This window comes from Polypterus senegalus, chromosome 4 (genome assembly GCF_016835505.1).
Source record: "Polypterus senegalus isolate Bchr_013 chromosome 4, ASM1683550v1, whole genome shotgun sequence".
NCBI lineage: Eukaryota > Metazoa > Chordata > Cladistia > Polypteriformes > Polypteridae > Polypterus > Polypterus senegalus.
In genome coordinates, this window is record NC_053157.1 from 241,494,795 (window position 1) to 241,514,528 (window position 19,734).

Genomic DNA, 19,734 nt, shown 5'->3' on the forward strand with positions numbered 1-19,734 from the left:
TCCCACTAATGTTTATGCACTACTGTTCTAGCGCGTTATTGTAACGGGCTTAATGTCTAGTAAATGAATAAGAAATACTGACATGAATGACACTTTAGCAGACCCATGTGACAGGTCATCTGTTCTGTCACTTTGTGGTCTTCACTCTCTGAGCTCCTGTCTCACATTAACTGTTCACCCTCTGTGTCTCCTCAGATGTTTTCTCTGTGAGCTCTCAGCTTTCTCTTTAAATCTCCTCCTCCTCCTCACTGAGCTCAGACAAACTTTCACTTTGGTTTCTTCACAAGTCACTTCCTTGTCTGTCTGACTGATTTTCTCTGCCTGCCTCTCCTCAGACTGACGATGGCTGAAGCCCAGCTGTGTGAATTACAGGATGAGTTCACCTGCTCGGTGTGTCTGGACACTCTGACTGACCCCGTCTCGATCCCCTGTGGACATAATTTCTGCCTGAAGTGCCTCACGGAGGGCTGGGATCAGAGCCAAGAGACCAGCTGTCCTCAATGTAGAGAGAAATTCACCACGAGGCCTGCTCTGCGAAGAAATAATCTGCTGAATGAAGTCATCAAGAAATTAAAGAAGACGACACTCAGTTCTCCTCCTCCTCAGAATTATGCTGGCCCTGGAGACGTGGAGTGTGACTTCTGTACTGGTAAGAAGTTCAGAGCAGTGAAGTCCTGTCTCACCTGCCCAGCCTCCTACTGTCAGACTCACCTGCAGCCTCACTATGAAGTAGACGCCCTGAAGCACCACAAGCTGTCTGATCCTGATAGAAATCTGAAGGAGAAACTCTGTGAGAAACATCAGAAAAGTCTGGAGATATTCTGTAAAACTGATGATTCCTGTATCTGCATGATGTGTGTGGTGACTGGACATAAAAATCATGAAGTGGTCGTGCTGGAGACGGAAAGAGAAGAAAAGCAGGTGAGTGATGTTTAGTGTTTAATGGAAACTGTGTGAATAATTTGAGTTAAGGAATTTGTACATTTAATGTGACAGAGAAATCTATTCATCTACAGTAAAACCCGATTATCTGTCACTTGATTAACTGTCAAGACTAAATAACAAAAACCCAACCTTCTGCACGCCAGCGTCTCCCAATTACTACTGCGAGTTCTGCACATTGGAACAACAGAAATCCCAGTGTCCGTTACGTACCTTCAGCTTTAATAATGGTTTGTAGCTTTTCTCTTTTGTTATAATTAAACTAAACTACTAAATATTGTTATGGCCTATCAACATATGTGTGTGCTGTTTGAACTTATTAAACGTTTACGAAACAGCAACAGCTCTTCAAGTATTGCTTCAATGATGGAGTAGGAAGGCCAGCAGTGAACGATATAAAGCGGGATGCTGAAATTATTGAAAAATGTGTTAAAAATGGAAACCAGTGACGGTAATGTTATTCTGTATTAATGTTAATGGTCTTCTGCATTGTAATTTTCTTTATATATTCTGTTATATCAGGTTGTGTTAATATATTGTGGCGTGCAGGCAGCTTGTGATGGGGGCAGAAAGGGCGGAAAGCTGTAAGTGATGAGACTGGCTGAGGAGCTTCTGTTCTGTGAGGGGCGGACAGGAGAAGTGAGGAGAGAAGGGAAGGTGTGGAGCAGGGAGTCAGGAGACAATAAGCAGGAGTGTTTGAGGTGTCAGAAATACACAACGAGAGTGGCAGGAGATCAACTGATCGGTAGGGAAAGCTTTCTTTGATTGTTTAGGAGGTGAGCTCTGTAAGCCAAATAACGGAGTGCAAGACAGAACACCGCTTGTGAGGGAACGAAGACTCCACGTAAAACGCAGAAAACTCCAGGACCTCTGAGTTGTATTTGCTTATTACATTGGTCATTGCAGTATTATATAAATTAATTCATTTTGTTAATATAGATTTTTACAACTGTTTGCTACACTAATCTACTGTATGTTATTTTTTAAAGTAGCTGCTCTGTTATCCGTCTTTTCTCTTATCTGTCACAGCCACGGTCCTGACCCCTGACTGATGATCGCTGTTTTACTGGACCTTATAAATCTGTTGTTTCAAGTTCAGAGCATTTGCTGCTGGAGTTCATCCTGGTGAGACTGATGCAAGTCATGAAACAGCTCAGGATGAGATCCCCAAGATGGCCCACAAACAACTGAGTTCTCTTCTCACAGCCAGCTGAGTTTTTTTCTGCTCTGATCAGTTTCTCTTTTGAGTTTCTAAGGCATTGGAAGGCCATCTATAGCCTGCTGTCTAGATATGTCCACTGGCAGGGGTGCGAGCGTCACGTGGGCTACACGTAGAAATGTCTGACATTCGGACCCTCCTGAGGTGTTCTTAACAAGATGATGTTACAGTTGGCTGATGTAAGCGTAGTAAGTGAGCACACAATGTCATCCTAAACGTAATTCAATAGAAGGTCTGACACGTCAATAGACACACTCTGTACTGCTGACACTTACACGCTGAGTGTGCTTAGCTGCTCGTCTGCCTTTCTGGTGTGGTTGTGATTTTTAAAGAGTCTGAGTTTGTATTCGGCTGATCTCAGTGCTGTTTAAGAGACACATTATTGTCACATGTCAATCTGTATTGTACTCCAGAGTTAAGTCTACGATTCTTACAATAAGTTCAGCTCAGAAATGTCAATATACTATTCCTGTGTAGATTTTCTGTTTTTAATGATATAACTCATCAGGCTCTTTATTAGTGATTAGACATCATGTTATTTAGTGGAGCAGTAAGGACATTTTGAATGTCAAACCCCTGAGTGATAATCCCACCAAATGTATAATTATGACAAAGACTCTGAGCTTTCATATTTGGTAAAACCCTAACAAGTCCAGCAGGAGAGTAAAGAACTTACTAGAAGTGCAAGTCTGACCATTTAAGTCAAATTACAAACCCCCCATCACTACTACACATCCTCAATGTACAGTAAGTTCAGATAAAGACACTTAACTTCAGTCCACCATTTGGTGTTTTTTCAAATAAAGGACTAGTGTCACATCGGTTCTGCCAGGTCACAGTAAGTTACACAAACGTGGCAGAGTCCTCGCTGGAATATTAAAAGAGCTCGGCTCACAGGTGAACACACGTTTAGAAACCAACATCTCAAAACATCAATGAAGTCTATGAAGTGACCTGATATTTATCAGTTCACTATGAATCAGGTCAGTAATATCGACATCTAATTTTTGATCAGTTTATGTTTTCTGTTGTTTGGCTATCACTTGATTTAGATTGATTTACATAAATCAGTTCTTCAGATGTCCCTGAAAGCAGACATGTAATTATAGGACAGACTGGCACTGCTTGGTCAGAAGTCTTTTTCTTAAGCTGCCACCTCCTGCCCCTCTTTTATTAACTCGTAACTTCACCTCAGATGTCAGTTCACTTCACCAGGACTCTCCTCGACAGTTTTGGGTGTCATCTGATCAGTCTGATCAACCACAGCAAATGACACCCAGCGATGTCTCAGTGTGTCACTCTTTATCACTTTGTTATTGAAGAAGGAGCCAAAACTCAACTTGATGGACAACACTTAGCAGGAATTAGCAGTAAAAAGGTTGGATTTCTGTTCATCCAAGACACCTACAGCAGCAAGTCCACTCCGTCCTTTATAACCTTTTGTAAGCACTAGAACTCTGATCTCTGCCCCTGGTAGTAAGACCCTTATTGTGACCATCACAAAGGCTAAATGATCTCTTCTGCTCCAAAGGGTAACGTAGTGCCAGACGGTAAGAGCTGAAGACCCCTGTAATGGAGATGAACGTAGGGGTCTCATTCAGTCCTGACTTGATAAAGGAAAGCAAGGTGCACAAGTAAGAGAGACCACCTATAAAATCTGTACAATTACTGAAGGAGAACATCAACCAGCAGTTGTACATTTTTTTGCCACTAAAAGATAACCAGTAAGTGTGAAACCTCAAAGACTTTAAACTGCAGAACAACTCACAGTCACAGGAGAAAAGGACAAGAGAGAGAAAAGAATCTGTTAGAAGAAAGACAAAGCAAACTGAATGTTCTTAAATGTGTGACAGAGGAAGCCCTCCATGGACTCAACAATCTGGACAAAGCGTCACCTCCACCTGAGTGACCATAAACCAAGTCAGGAGTTCACCTGCTCTGAGTTTGAGAACTTCTGACTGTGACTCGGTAGTTAAGATAAAGCCAGAGGTGAATTCTGGGAGTTGACATCACCATAACTGTGTGAAGGAGAAGGCTTAGCTGTTGTGAGGGTCTCTTCATAAATTCAGTAAGAAAACTAAACCTGACTTGAATCAGTTCAGATCAGCGTCTCACACACACAGAGGAGCTGTAAGGGAGTGTAGACAACCTGTGAGGAAAACCAAACTGCCATCACAGTGCTGACTCTAGAAACTTAATAAGTAACTAAGAACTGAAGCAGAACTGAGACGAGAACATTTAAAAGCTGGTTCTGAATGAATGATGTTTACTGGGAAATTTTTTGGATAAAAATTATTAGAAATAAAATCACAAGTTATGTGCCTTTCTATAAGTGCAAGAGAAAGAACCAACGAAGGTAACACAGGCTCATGTTTGGTGTTGTCTGTTGATGTCGTCTGTCTGTATACACTTGAATACGTACATCTTCAGTTGTCCTTATATTAGAAATACGTTTTATTTTTCGATTGTGACTTGTCCCTGGTGGAGTTTGCATGTTCTCATTGTGTTCATGTGGGTTTCCTCCTACAGTAGAAAGACATGCAGTTTAAGTGAACTGGGGCTTTGAAACATTAGATCTATTGTGTGTGTATTCAACCTCGATTTTCTTGTTTTTCCTCTAATTAGAGAATCTGGAGTAGGGGGCTCTCAAAAACACAGCCTTTTAAAGCCCACTGAGACACTCTTTGGGTGATTTGTGGATAAACAAGAAAAGAGAAATTGTGTTCTTTGTAGTGTGAGGTGCGAATAGTGAAGAGTAAAGTAGACAGGCCTGTTCCTTGTGCTGCTCCAGTGTTCCTCACACAGTCCTTGAGTCTGCCTGAGAGAGAGTCCATCATCAGGACACCACAGGCTCACCCACCTGCACATCTCTGTGCTGACCCCTTAAAAGGGATGGCTGGGTGGTCTGGAAGGCTCTGGTGAAACCAAAACACATAAACATAATAAACATCTCTCTATTATAAGAGACGAGACATGATATTTCTGAAGAGACTTTTATAAGTCCAGAGAAGGAAGCCAGATCCGCAAGATGGAGACTTTGGCCATTTCGAAAGTCAACAAAAATGAAAGTAAAGATCGCATTCACACAGACAAACAGAAATTATTACTTAGTGAAATAACAGAACAGTGAAAAGAGATTGAATATATTGTTTTAATTGAAACTTTAAGTCAGAGACTTGTAGATTGTCTAATTAGTGTTGCCATCAGGGAAAAGTAGTGTGTCTTCCCAATGAAGAGGTCTCTCCACGAGAATTGAAAGATTTGTGGTTTGGTGAAAGTAAAATCCACGTACACGGTCACGCTTGGGTTACAGAGTAGCACAGATACACAGGAGATTTTAGAGACAAACGTTATTCAGACACTTCAAACAAACACAAGTCTCTTTCAGGAGTGAATTGAGCTCTGTGTGTAGTCGGAGGGGACAGTTCTGTCTCTCAATTAGAAGAATAGAAAATCTTCCTGTTCTTAGGGGCGCACCTTGGGAGCGGGACCCCCCAGAGGAGCAGAGGATGTCTGGGGGAGAAGAGAGACAAGGCAATGAGACAAAAAGACAGGTGCTGTGCATACTTTTAAATGGTTTTTTCGGATGGTCAGGAGGAGGAATATAGGGGTGTGGTGGAAAGCTTTGCTGGGTGGTGTGAGCAGAATCATTTACAGTTAAACATCACAAAGGCAAAGGACCTGGTGGTGGACTTTAGGAAGCGGGCTCCTCCTCCCACCCCTGTCAATATCAGAGGAATGGAAGTTGAAGTAGTTGAGGACTATAGGTACCTGGGAGTACACATTGACAGTAAACTTGACTGGTCCAAGAACACAGACACTGTGATCAAGAAAGGGAATAGCCGGCTCTACCTAATGAGGAGGCTTAGGTCGTTTAATGTATACAGGAAAATGCTGACAATGTTTTATCACTCTGTGATGGAGAGTGTGGTGTTTTTTTGCAGCTGTGAGCTGGGGCAGTGCGGTGAAGAAGACAGCTGATCACAACAGGCTGAACAAGCTGATTAAAAAGGCTGGTTCTGTCCTAGGCGTCAAACTAGAGGACCTGACGGAGATGTCTGAGAGGAGAATGCTGATAAAGCTCCTCAGTATCATGGACAAACCCTCTCACCCCATGCATGCCTCCTTGAGGAACCATCAGAGCACACCCAGCAAAAGACTCATTGCCCCCAAATGCAGATCTGAACACCACAGGAGATCTTTTCTACCTGTGGCAATAAGGCCTTATAACTCCTCTTCGTTCTGTAGGTGATCTTTTCAGCCTTTGTGGTGGTATGTTAGTCCCATTATGTCATCACAAGTGGCTAGCTCATTTTACTGAGGCACAAGTACTAAGTCACTTTTAATTGTCATATTCTTGTTATATGCTGTCGTATTTTGTACATTTGAACAACTGTTATTTGCACAATTACTATTTTTCACTTTTTAAATCTTTATTGTACTATCTTTATTTCTCTTGTTGCACTGAACATGCCAATGACATAAGAATTTCCCTCGGGATGAATAAAGTTCTTAACTTATCTTATCTTAAATGTTTGAAGTTCCGCACGAACCAAACCTGGGGGTGGGCGAAGTGAGTAGGGGGCAGATCTCCATAGTTTTATTAAAAATAAGAATCCGTCACCTAAACAAAATATCTGAAGTAAGTAATGTATAAAAAATATCATTTCTGAGTTTTAGAATTCCTGTTAGTTGCTTTCTTCCTGAATTCAACAGAATTGTTTCTGTATTTCGTTATCTTACTTGACTGCAGAAAATGACAACGGCAGACAACGTCCTCACATGTCTGACTCAGGATATCAAATGATCTTGTAGATCCTCTAATTACTGACATAACGTGTTTTAAGTCCTCCTGGCCTTTCACCAGTTTCTTTACTTTACACTCCAGTTTGTTTTTATTATTTTTGGTGTTGTGTGAACTTCACATTTCCCAGTTTGTCGATGTGATGTCTTCTAAACGTCAAGAGCTAACTCACACACCAGTGTGCCATCAAACTGTCTTCTGTATTTGACGCACTCTTCAAGCCCAAACTCAATCTTACGTAAATTAAATTAAACCTTTCTTTTAATCTTTATTGTCATTCCTGTTTGTTAAATCAAATTTGAGTTGTGTTATGAAATGTCAAACAAATGTTTTGTGAAAATATCAGGAGTCAGAAAGAGAAGAAGAAATCGCAAAGTGAACGTGAATTCTGATCTGACCACGCGTGTCCTCTTGTGTGTCCAAACAGAAACAGCTGGGGGTGACACTGAGTGACATCAAGAGGAAACTTGAGGAGAGAGAGAAGACATTGAAGGAGACGAGGAGAGCGATGGATGAGATGAAGGTGAGTGGAATATGAAGACAACACTTCATATCAAAGAGGGGGGAGAAATAAATGAGAACTTGAAGAACAGCAGAGCTTCACTGGTGATGATGAGTAGGGACACGAGAAGGGAGAGTTAGAGAAGACGTGTTGTGGTGTCCTTCATGGCCTTTCACTGTTGACAGAATCCTAGGTGTTACTCAGTGGAGACTCAGACAGCATAACCCTAAAGTCCTCTGATATTCCATCTGCTAATTTAAGGAGACTTAACTCTACTAACAGAAACTCGCACTGAAGGTCGACGCTGATGTTCTGAATTAGATCAGCAGGCACAACGTCTATTAATTGTCTAAGTTGTTTTTATTTTTAAAAATATCATTGCATACAATCAATTTCAACTTATACAACAAATGACTTTCAAAGTCAAAATAAAAAATAATAAAAAAAATCAGAAAGTTGAAACAGAAATCTAAACAAACAAAAAAAATTAATAACTTCCAAACAGGATTTACGCTGCAGCCAACAAAAAAAAAAGAAGAGCCGAGAACTGGGCCAAAATTCCTGATAATTTAAATAGATAGATAAAAAAAATAAATAAATAAAAAGTCAGAATTTCCTTTTCCCCTGTTATGGTTGCTTATTTTAAAGTTTTATTAATTAGATCTTGCCATATTTTAAAAAGGTTTTGAACAGATCTTCTAAGTGAGACTTTTTTTTTTTTTAATGTCAAACATCAGTGACCCAGTGACTTATCACAGGTGGGCTGGGGGTCTTCAAGTTCAGCAGCACAAGTCCACGAGCTCACAATGTGGTAAAGGCAGTTACAGTCAATGTGTCCTCCTCCACTTTAGGCCCCTCTGGTAGCCCACCAACCACAGCTGTTAGTGAGTTAGGAGTGATTGTGACCCCACAGCTGTCTGATAAAACATTCAAACCTTTTGGCCCTAAATGATGTTACTTTGTTGTCCTCCCAAAACATGTGGCCCAGTTAGGCTGGATATCGATTCCCACACTCGCAGGTTCGATTCTTTCCAATTTTAAATGAGACAAATGTGATCGATGAAAGAGTCGAAGTCAGATGGTTGAATTTTCGCACATATGGAGCTGGAGGGTATGCTGTGCATGACTGACATTCACTCCTTTTCTGAGATATTCATTAACAGGTCTTTTTCCCACCGTATCCTAGGACCCTTAAAGGGGAGATTCTTTGAAATGTTTTTATATGTTACTGAAATACCTGTCTGACTCCTCAGGACTAATCAGGAATTCTTCTGGAAAAGAAATGGGAGGGAGGTGTGGAAAATTGTGTTGGTTATTTGGGCAGAATTTTGTTGTCTGTAGCTTCTGTAAACTTTGCTAATAATAGTGGAGCAAACTTACTTGAAAACGTCTTTATAAAATTCCACTAGTTGCCATCAGGGCCTGTTCTTTTCCCACTTTGGAGTGAGTCTACAGCATCCAGTAACTCTGAGAGTGTCAGAGGTTTGTCCAGTTCCTCTTCACTAATAGTGTCCAGCTGTTGTCTTTGTTTTACATCAAAGAACTCCTCAGACTGTGTCTCGTCTTCTTGAAACTGAGTAGACTATGAAGACTTATAGTACTTGCTAAATGTCTGAGTTATATTTTTAGGCTTCATTACTTTATCTGCAGTTGCGCTGGTAATTTCTGTTATTGCATTGCAAGCTTCCTGCTTGTTGATTGCTGAGCTAAGATCTTATTAGCCTTCTCTCCATGTTCACCGTAATGATGTTGTGATTTAAAGATGAGTTGTTCAGGTTCTTTTGTTATCAAGAGATAAATTCTGATTTGAGAGCCTGTCTTTTCCTGTAAAATACCTCATTTGGAGAGATGGGATATTCTTGATTTATTCTGGAGGTTGTAATGGCCTTCTCTTGTTCATTGTGGTATTTCTCAGTTTTATTAGACTAAAGAGCTTAAAGGTCTCAACTGTTTGACTGAGTGCAGAGTTTACATAACGTACACCTCCAAATGATTTACTTCAGCTTTAATATTTTATCACAAAGGGCAGTAAGGTTGACCAGTGGTGGCATCTGCTGAATCTCAGATACACTTTCCGTGTGGAGTTTACCCCTTCTTCCAGTATCTCAGTGGGTTTGTAACAGTTATTCAGATCTTCCACCTCATCCTCGCATTTCAGTTTGGTTAATTGGCAAAAACAACAAATTGGCCTCCATTGTGATCACTAGTGTAGCTCTGACCCTGTAATGAGCTGGCAGACTGTCTATGGTAGCACACTCTCCGATGCCCAGTTCTGCCAGGATTCATTTATGTGAAAGTTCTCATCCAGTAGAGACAGAACTCTTCACACATATACTCGGCAAAAAAAGAAACGTCCTCTGACTTTCAACTGTTTTTCTTTCAGTAAACTTAATGTGTAAATATTAGTATGAACACTAAAAGAGTCAACACCATAAGACATAAACTAAAAATGTTTCACAATGTGTCCCTGAATGAAGGGAAGCTCAAAATCAAAAGTACCAGTCAGTATCTGGTGTGGCCACCAGCTGCTTGAAATACTGCAGTGCATCTCCTCCTCATGGACTGGACCAGATTTGTCAGTTCTTGCTGTGAGATGTTACCCCACTCTTCCACCAAGGCACCTGCAAGTTCCTGGACATTTCTGGGGGGAATGGCCCTAGCCCTCACCCTGCGATCCAACAGGACCCAGACGTGCTCAATGGGATTGAATCCGGGCTCTTCCACTGTGAGGATGATCAGCTGTCCTTGCTGTCTCCCTGTAGCGCTGTCTTAGGCGTCTCACAGTGCGGACATGGCAATTTATTGCCCTAGCCACATCCGCAGTCCTCATGCCTCCCTGCAGCATGCTTAATGCACGTTCACGCAGATGAGCAGGGACCCTGGGCATCTTTCTTTGGGTGTTTTTCACAGTCGGTAGACAAGTCTCTTTAGTGTCCTGCGTTTTTAGAAACGTGACCTTAAATGCCTACTTTCTGTAAGCTGTTAAGGTCTTGACCATTCCACAGGTGCTTGTTAATTAATTGATTATGGTTAATTGAACATGCAGGGAAAACATTGTTTAAACCCTTTACAATGAAGATCTGTAAAGTTATTTGGATTTTTAAAACATTATTGTTGAAATACACAGTCCTGAAAAAGGGACGTTTCTTTTTTATCTATCTCTCTATCTCTCTCTCTCTATCCTCCTCAGTCTTATGTGTGGCATAGGATGAACTTCTCATCACTTTGTCATTACTGCTCCTCAGCTTTTTACCAAAGTCTTTAAATTGTTCTGCAGTACTGGTGGTCTAATCCATCCTCTTATAATCAGCCTCTTAGAACTGGACACATGTGGCAATAACAACTGCATCCTTCCATCCCTACTCCAGCCTGGAGCCTATCCACCCAACCAGGGAGGTTTTCCACATGTGCATCAAAAGGCAAAACACCATATGAGACTCTCTGTATCGGGAGTAAAGCTTCATCTAAATTCCCTAATAATAAATCTCATATTATCATTTCTTACTCATTCTAGTGGCTGGTTAGTAGGTGACCTTTTAGGGCTACTCATCCTCACCTTCTATCGCAGAGTTATGTGAGTCACTGTCCAGATGTGCAACGTTTTAAAAACAGCAGAACACCTCCAGCTTTGGGGTTGATGATCCTGGACAGCAGGCACCTTTTACTTCACATTTAATTCCCACATAGTAACATACAGCCAGGTGTCATCATATAAGTATGAGCGATAGTTATAATAGCAAATTCATTAGTAATAATGCAGAGTTCATAAATGAAGTAGAAATACATTAGACATGGAAATAAAGACTCACAACTCTGAGCTTTACAATGAAAAAGACATGGAAGAAGGTTAATATGCAAGGAGTTCATGAAATTAAAGGAAATCTGAATCCCCCTAACCAACTCCTAGACCCTCTTGTTTGATATCTCCATCTCACAGGTCTGACATGATGATGTCTGACACCCCAAACTAGAAATTGTTTTATTTTAAAACAATTACCGTCTAACACACAAGTTAACTCCTCTTTACAAATTTCTCTTCTTCTTCTTTGTTCCTGGTGCGTGTTGTCCTACTCCACTCCTAACCTCAGGCTGAGCCGGAGATGCCATTTTTAAAGGCAGACTTTTATACAAACTGTTGGGTCAAATGGAGTCCTCACAAGACAGTAGAGGTGTCCCTAGCAGCTCCTGCCAATGGCTCTCAAGGTCCTTCAGAAGGAAGCCTTTTATGACTGTGTATCTCATAAAGTCCTGCAGTTTCCTTAATAGCAGCATCAGCAGAGTGATGATGTTACTCGGCATAATGGAGTGAACATATTGTATGGGAGTCAGTCTGCAACTGACCTTCCATCTGCAAATAAGGTACCACCAGTCACTCCAGCCAATTCAAACTGTCCTTCACAACATCAAAATAGCAACAAATGTGCCTCATGATTGGTTATTCTTATCAGGTGACTCAATTCTAAATCTTTATACTATTTATTCAGATGTCTGTGATAAAATAGGTGGAAGAAAATGAGAAGAGCTTCACTGCTCGGATACGGTGCATTGAGGAAGCCCACAGGAAACTGACTGAGAGGATCAGAGAACAAGAAAAGAGAGATATGGAGAAGGCTGAAGGAGTCATGGAGCGACTGGAGAAGGAGATTGAGGAGCTGAAGAGGAGAGAAGCTGAGCTTAAGGAGATTTCAGAGACCAAGGACCATCTCCACTTCCTGCAGGTGAGAGCGACACTTCACAAGGAGTCTGATCAGACTGGGATGTGTGAGACCTAGAGAACATTTAGAGAGAAATTAAAAAGATCTGAGGAGTTTGTACAACATGACAGGAACAGGCTATTCAGCCCAGCACAGATCGTCTTTTCATATTTCCTTAGCATTTCCAATATTCTTTTTACAAATATCTCAAACTTGGTAACTTCAAGTACATGACAAATCGATGAATCTACAGCTGTCTGTGTGAAAAAGTGATTTTTTTATGAAGTGTAAAAGATGACATCTAATAAAGGATGGTGCTAACTCTTCAACCAGGCCACCTTCTGATGTCTCCATCCATAACTGATGAGATTCAAATCATTCAGCATTTCCTCACAGCTCAGATCCCACAGTCCAGTCTCGTCTCTCGTCTTTCTCATGTGTTTTTCTCTCACACTCCACACAGTAGTCCTGATGTTGACTGTGTTTCACAGACATTATGGAGATTCAGTTCTTGATTTACACTCCACACATGGTGGTCGCTACATAACTCAACTTGCCGTAGCTTTCTCTCTTTTGAGTGATGAAGAATCAAAGGCTCCTAGGATTTCCTCACAAGTCAAACTTATTAGCTGCAGACCTCCAATTGTATAATCATATTAAAGAGCTTTCCCCTTACATGTGTTATTCTTTATATTTAATTTAATTTAATTAGGTTTGTCTGAGAACCATAAAAAGCTGAACTTCTTGTTTTGTGTGCCAAGTCAATTCTGGACCCACCTGCTCCCTCAGTCCCTTTATCTTGACACTCCGCTCATGGAGTCCTGTGTGAAAAGCTCATTGATGGTTAATGTCGATAATCTGTGCTGCTCCACTACACTCCACCAAATATTCTCTCCTAAATAACCAACAAGTCAATGACAGGCGTTCTCACCATCTAAACCCACGCTGACTGCCCACCACACTGATCCTTAATTCAGAAGAGCCCCCTCTTATCAGCATTACTTACTTTTTAATGTCTCCTTTATTAAATCTCATCCCCTCTTCTCTCCTGATGCAGACTTTCTCCTCTCGCTGTGTCCTTCCTGCTGATGGAGACTCGCTGAGCTTCACTGTCACCGCTGATTTCTCATCTGAGGACCTGAGAAAGGAGCTGTCAGGTCTGACAAAGAGTCTGGAGAAGATCAGCCAGGGGGACATCATGACAAGGACTCCATCAGGTACAGCGTCTGGTGACATTGTGTTTGTTACTTGGGAGGACCAGAGTGACAATAAGATGACAGTGAAGAAGGCCTGCTCTTTAACATTTATCTGCCATGCTTTGCTGTTTATTATTTTTTACTATATAGCGCCTTTCACAGTCATTAGCTGAGTGATAACAAACTCTCTAAATAATCAGCTGTGTTCAGATTTTTTTGAATTTTAACTTGAAATGTTATACTCCTTATACTTTTTCCACGTATTCTCTTAAAATGTCCTTTTTTCACATAACTTTGGGAATCTTTTCATTTCCTTTGCTTTGCTTACTTTGAGATTAATGAACAGAAATGTGTTTTAAATGGCTAAGCCGGCTCTGAGCACAAATGAATTGTTTATTTGAGAACAGAGAAGACGTTAATGGACTCAAATTGAGCTCAGCGTCAGTGCTTTATAACATCAGAACATCTCAATCTGCTCCTGCTGTCTTCAGTGTCCATTACATTCTGCTGGATGGAGTCCACGTTAAAAGTTCACGTTCATCCATTTTCAGCTGTGCTCCCCCTGAGCTCTCGTGTTTTAAATTCCTGCTGTTGTTTGCTCAGAAGTCGTGTCTCCCACCGACATTTAAAAGGAGTTTACACGCCAAAAGCATTTAATTTGACATATTTCAGTGTTGAATATAAGCAACTGGAGGACTGCGTCAGAACTCTGACTGCTTGTGGACCACCTGAACATTGAAGTGAGTGCAGCCTCAGAGTAAAACACACTTTATAAATTATGAATTGCGTACGTTTACACATAAAGACAGTGATTTGTTTAAAGACAAACTAAGGTCAAGCAGCCAAGAGCACAGGGTCCATCCCTGCCGACCACCACATTAGACATTTACTGTATGTGTGTATTGTGAAAATAAGCAGAGAGAGTGGGCACAAAGGAATGGAAAATGTTTGGAAACACCAGGACACTTTCTAGAGATGGCCAGTCTGAGTAACTGGGAAGGAATGGCCTTGGCCATGGAGGTGACCAAGAACCTAATGGTCACCACAACAGAACTTCAGAAGTCATTTGCTGAGATGAGAGAAACTGTAGGAAGGACGGCCATCTCAGCAGCGCACCACAAATCAAGCGTTTATGGTGGAGTGGCCAGGGAGAAGATACTCTCAAGTAAAAGACAAATGACAGCCTGAAAGCATCAAGGGTAAGATTCAAAGATCTGATGAGACAAACATTGATCTATTTACACAGAAGACCAAGCAGGATGTCTGGTGAGGACCAGGCACTGCTCACCACCTGCTTAATGCCATCTCTACAGTGACGATGGTGGTGACAGCATCAGGCTATGGGGACAAAGTGACAGGTCAGAACTGAGGGGAGGAGAAGTGCAATCAAATACAGAGAGGATTTTAAAGAAAACCTGTGACATCAGACTGGGCGATGGATCAATGACCTGAAGACTACAGCCAAGACAACAGTGGAGTGGCTTTGTGACAAGAGTGAGGGTCCTTGACTGACCAGACTGAGACCACACAGAACAGGAGAGACCTGAAGATGGCAGTTCACAGACGCTTACCTTGAAATCTGACAGAGTTTGAGAGGATCTGCCAGGAAGAATGGGATCAACTGGCCAAATCCAGGAATGTAAAGCTTGAAGTGACACTTAGTCATGAAGACCACCAAAGGCGCTTCCACAAAGACCTGAAATAAGTGTCTGAATACTTCTAGGAAGGAGAAGTTTCAGTTTTGATTTGTAATAAATGTGCAGACCTTCCTGAAGACCTGCGCTCACGTTGTCATTATGGGTTACTGAGTGTAGACTGATGAGCACAAAAGGCACTGTACAAAATTCCCAGCTTTATGCTGAACCTCGGCAAGACACGCCCCACAAGACTACTGCGCATGCACAGCGTTTTGTTCCTGAATTGTAACGCGCTCACAGTCTCTTCCTGCTTGCTTGCGTTTTTTCAAGTTTCAGTTTGCTGTTACCTTTTGTATTTGTGTGTTGTGCGTTACTGACAAAGTATGTCTTTTCCTTTTTTGCAGCGTTCACTGTAACTTAACATCTTAGTTAAAATTGCAACTTATGTTGACAGTCAGTGCAAGTATAGAAAAGCGCTATTATGGTATGTTTGCTGTTTGCGAATGAACATATTGTTAAGTCAGTGCACTGTTGACCTTAGGGGAGAGATGCGCTTTATTTTACTTCGCTCCAGGACGTTAATGTGTTGATTCTTGCAGTATTAAACGTAAAGGTTTTTTGTCTTGTATGGGGGAATATTTCGGACAAAATTAAATAAATAAATAAATGTGCAAATAAATAAAAGTACTGTGAAATGTGAGCATTAATAAATAAATGTGTCACGAAATATGTTTTTGTTGGTTATTTATTTCATTTGTCCGTAACATTCCTCCAAACCATCATGAAATACGACTTGAAATAAAAGTGTCACTTTCACTCGTCAAAGTTGAGATGGTGGGCTCTAACACCCCCTCTAGTTATTGATTGGTGAATCGATAGCACAAGAATTAATTAGAAAAATGTTTACTACTGTTGATGAAATGGATTCTGCCGAAGATATTTCGTATTTTAGAGAGAGATTTGAAGATTTATCGGAAGAAATTGAAATGTTGTTACAAAGTTTGCCACTGATCAGAGTTGTAAAGTTCTTTGAAAAAGTAGCTCCGAATATGCACCTGACTTTATACTCGTAAAACAAGAGTCAGATACTCAGTTCAATATATTAGTTGGCGCTGCTTTGGGCATTCCATGTCAAAGTACCTAAACTAATAGAGCGTGCAGCTTACCGTATATCAAACTGGCTCATTCGCCTTGTGATCGTCTTCTCCGATACACCATATAGATCTGCAATCTGTCGTACTTTTAAACCGCAATACGTAATATCTTCGGCAGAATCCATTTCATCGGCTGTAGTAAACATTTTTCTAATTAATTCTTGGGCTATCAATTCACAAATCAATAACTAGAGGGGGTGTTAGAGCCCACCCTCTCAACTTTGACGAGTGAAAGTGACAGTTTTATTTCAAGTCGTATTTCATGATGGTTTGGAGGAATGTTACGGACAAAATGAAATAAATAAATAAATAAGCAACAAAAAACGTATTTCGTGACACATTTATTTATTTATTATCACATTTCACAGTACTTTTATTTATTTATTTATTTAATTTTGTCCTAAATATTCCTCCATAGTCTCTGGCGTTACGCTGTTCCTTTTATTCTGGTTAATAGTGCCACCTACTGGTTTGATTAAACAATACGTAAAGATGAGTGATGTTTAACTTTGCTCTTCCAGAATACTGTGTAACTTTGACATTTAATTAGTTATGTGCATATACAGTATGTATTTCATTTGTATTTGTGCACTTTTTGTATTCATTTATTTCTGTTTAGATACCACACATACACTTACATAAACTAATCTATCAAAGTACTTGAAGCGAGCTGGTGAAGGGTGTTCAACAACAACAACAACAACATTTATTTATATAGCACATTTTCATACAAACAGTAGCTCAAAGTGCTTTACATATTAAAGAATAGAAAAATGAAAGACATAATTATAAAAAATAAATCAACATTAACATCGAATAAGAGTAAGGTTCAATGGCCAGGGGGGACAGAAAAACAAAAAAACTCCAGACGGCTGGAGAAAAAATTAAAAAAATAATAATTTAATAAATTATTATTATTAAATAAATAATTTAATAAAATAATAATACTTGCTGGCCTAATTCTTCGATTAGAAAGAACCGCAGCTACACCAGAGAGTAGATAACAATCAGCACAGTGACGTATAACTGTCCCTCACAGGCACATTAATCCATTTAAAATTAAATCACTAACACGGTAAAGTGTGCGGAAAGTGAGGGGGTCTCAATACTCTCTGACTCCCTGTATATTTATTATTAATATGAATATTCAGATCTACATTTGACCTAATTTGCCACCCCTTGTATATTTTATAAATGTTTTCTTTGAACTCCTCTTCATTTGTAATTAGTGTTTAAGAACTAAACTAAGATCCCACAATGCCATTTTCTCAGTTTCCATTCTTCTTCTCTTTTCTTTTTATTTTCAGCTCATGAAGCTCCAGTTTTCGCCCTCCAGCCTCCTGAACCTCAGAGCAGAGACGACTTTTTAAAATGTGAGTTTGTGCTTTGACTGATTGGATCATCACAATTAAAATCAGTGAAGTTTTAATAGAGCAGGACAGGCTTAGGATATGAAAGTCTGAGTGTTGTGTGACTGAGGGGCTGAGAGTGATGGGGGTCCTGTGACTGGTGCATTATGGGATAGAGAGACTCGGGCAGTGAATCACCAAAGCTGTCTGTTGAACCCAAGATGAAGACTACAAGACCACCTCCACAGAGCTTCATGGTCCAGTGAGCTCAGCTGCTAATATTCTCAAGATGTTTGATAGTCCACAGGACTGTAGCCCACCTCCCTTTTGAGACCACCAGAGTAAAGCTGACCTCAGATTGAACAGAAGGAGAGTTTAAATGGAGGAGAAAATGCAGTGTGGTTTGGTGGTGAAGACTTTGGAGTTAAAACTCGGAGGTTGTGGGTTCAAATCCCACCACTGACACCACTGTGTGACCTCAGCAAGTCACTTCACCTGCCTGAGTTCTGATTGGACAAAGAAAAGAAAAGGAAACAATGGAATCTCAGATGATGGAAGTCACCTTGGATAAGAATGACAGTCAAATAATAAAAAGATGATAGGAAACACACTAAAGAAATAAAGAGAGAGACAATGACAAATGCGAAAGGCACTATATAATAGATAGCTTAAAAATAGTAAATTCTGATTGCAGCTTTTATTGAAATTATTTATGTGGTTCTGATGTGTGACAATTGATTAATTTTAAATTAAAGTGGTGGACTGTGACAATAAAACATGTCATTTAGTAAAGCCAACGGTCAGTGTGGACAGTCCATCAGAACTCTGACCTCAATGGTGACCTTATGTTCTTTATCATAATTTCTGACGACTGAGATGACTTTCAAATGACTAACTTGCCTGCCTTTCTCTTTGTCGTCTCGTCTTTTTATAATTTAATTTTTAATCCTCACAGATTCTTTCCAATCAGATGAGCTCTTTATTATTAATGTCTTGTCAGCGCAGCTCCTGATTGGTTCTTGTTAATTGTCCGTGTTATGCTCCGCCCCCAGTCCCGTTACACACTCCCAGATTTCCTCATTCGTTTTCTTTTCTCTCCTTTCAGACTTCTGTCCCCTCACACTGGACATCAACACGGCATACAGACTCCTCCATCTGTCTGAAGGGAACAAGAAGGTGACACGTGAGGAGACAGAGACTAAATATCCTTATCATCCTGAGAGATTTGACTTTTGGCCTCAAGTTCTGGGCAGAGAGGCTCTGACTGGGACTCGCTGTTACTGGGAGGTGGAGTGCAGTGGAGACGTCATGGAGATTGGAGTCGCATATAAAGGACTGGGCAGGAAAGGAGAGGGAGGGGAGTGCTGCCTTGGGTACAACGACAAGTCCTGGTGTTTCCGGTGGTCTCATTCCCAGTACTCTGTGTGGCACAATAAACAGAAGACTGTAATCAGCGCCCCCTACAGCCCCAGAATAGGTGTGTATCTGGACTGGCCTGCTGGCTCTCTGTCATTTTATAGCGTCTCACACACAATGACCCTCCTGCACAGGTTCAACACCTCCTTCACTGAGCCCCTCTATCCAGGGTTTTATGTTGATCGTCACTGCAGTGTAAAAATCAGCCATCTGACACCATGTGACCACTGACCAGTACCCTCCACCGGTCACTTGATGTCCTCACAAGCTCAGGTGTCTTTGTGTTTGCAGTTTGGGGTCAAAATTAATTTTTCACTATAGGTGGGGGGCAGCACCTCTGAGAGTGAATTTGTGGATGAGAATGCGGGGCGAGTGCGGTTGTCAGGGTCTCCATTATTATTGAGTCTGAGTAACCAATCAGGTGTGTGTGTCATAGTGAGGGGTGGTGACACCTCAGACCTACAAATATCAGTCTGACCAGCAGGGGTCACTGTTGATTCACAGCCACATGTCCTTCAGGCTGACACCCCAACTGCTGTGTCCTCTGAGTGTCACTGAATGTCACCTCTCAGTCAGTCTATATAGCGCCTTTCAGTAGTGCTGCTCCAGCAGTACCACATGCCTGTCTCAGTATCAAGAGCCTCATTACAGTGACAATTTAGGAGCACAGAGTGACAGGAGTGCTGGCCTCTGAACAGACATTGTCTGCCCCTCTATTAGTTACTCCGGTGGTCTGTCACCTCTGAATGAATTCACTGTGAATGTCTAAAGACGAGGACTCACCGCTCATTCACATGTCGGTCATACTGATGGAGTTTGGT

General features: G+C 41.0%; 2 protein-coding genes across 2 annotated transcripts; both read left to right on the plus strand.

The window, feature by feature from the left end:
- Positions 1 to 328: 328 nt before the first annotated feature.
- LOC120528339 (E3 ubiquitin/ISG15 ligase TRIM25-like) lies at positions 329 to 12,041 on the plus strand. The gene is made up of 3 exons (XM_039752476.1): positions 329 to 921; positions 7,393 to 7,488; positions 11,952 to 12,041. Exons 1-3 carry the CDS (start codon positions 343 to 345, stop codon positions 11,967 to 11,969), a joined length of 693 nt encoding a protein of 230 aa, XP_039608410.1. The 5' UTR covers positions 329 to 342; the 3' UTR covers positions 11,970 to 12,041.
- A 6,494-nt stretch (positions 12,042 to 18,535) lies between these two features.
- LOC120528959 (tripartite motif-containing protein 16-like) lies at positions 18,536 to 19,317 on the plus strand (the record flags this gene model as incomplete). Its single annotated transcript, XM_039753030.1, has 1 exon — positions 18,536 to 19,317. A coding segment is annotated over one exon (609 nt), but the record flags the coding sequence as incomplete, so codon positions are not given.
- Positions 19,318 to 19,734: the final 417 nt, after the last annotated feature.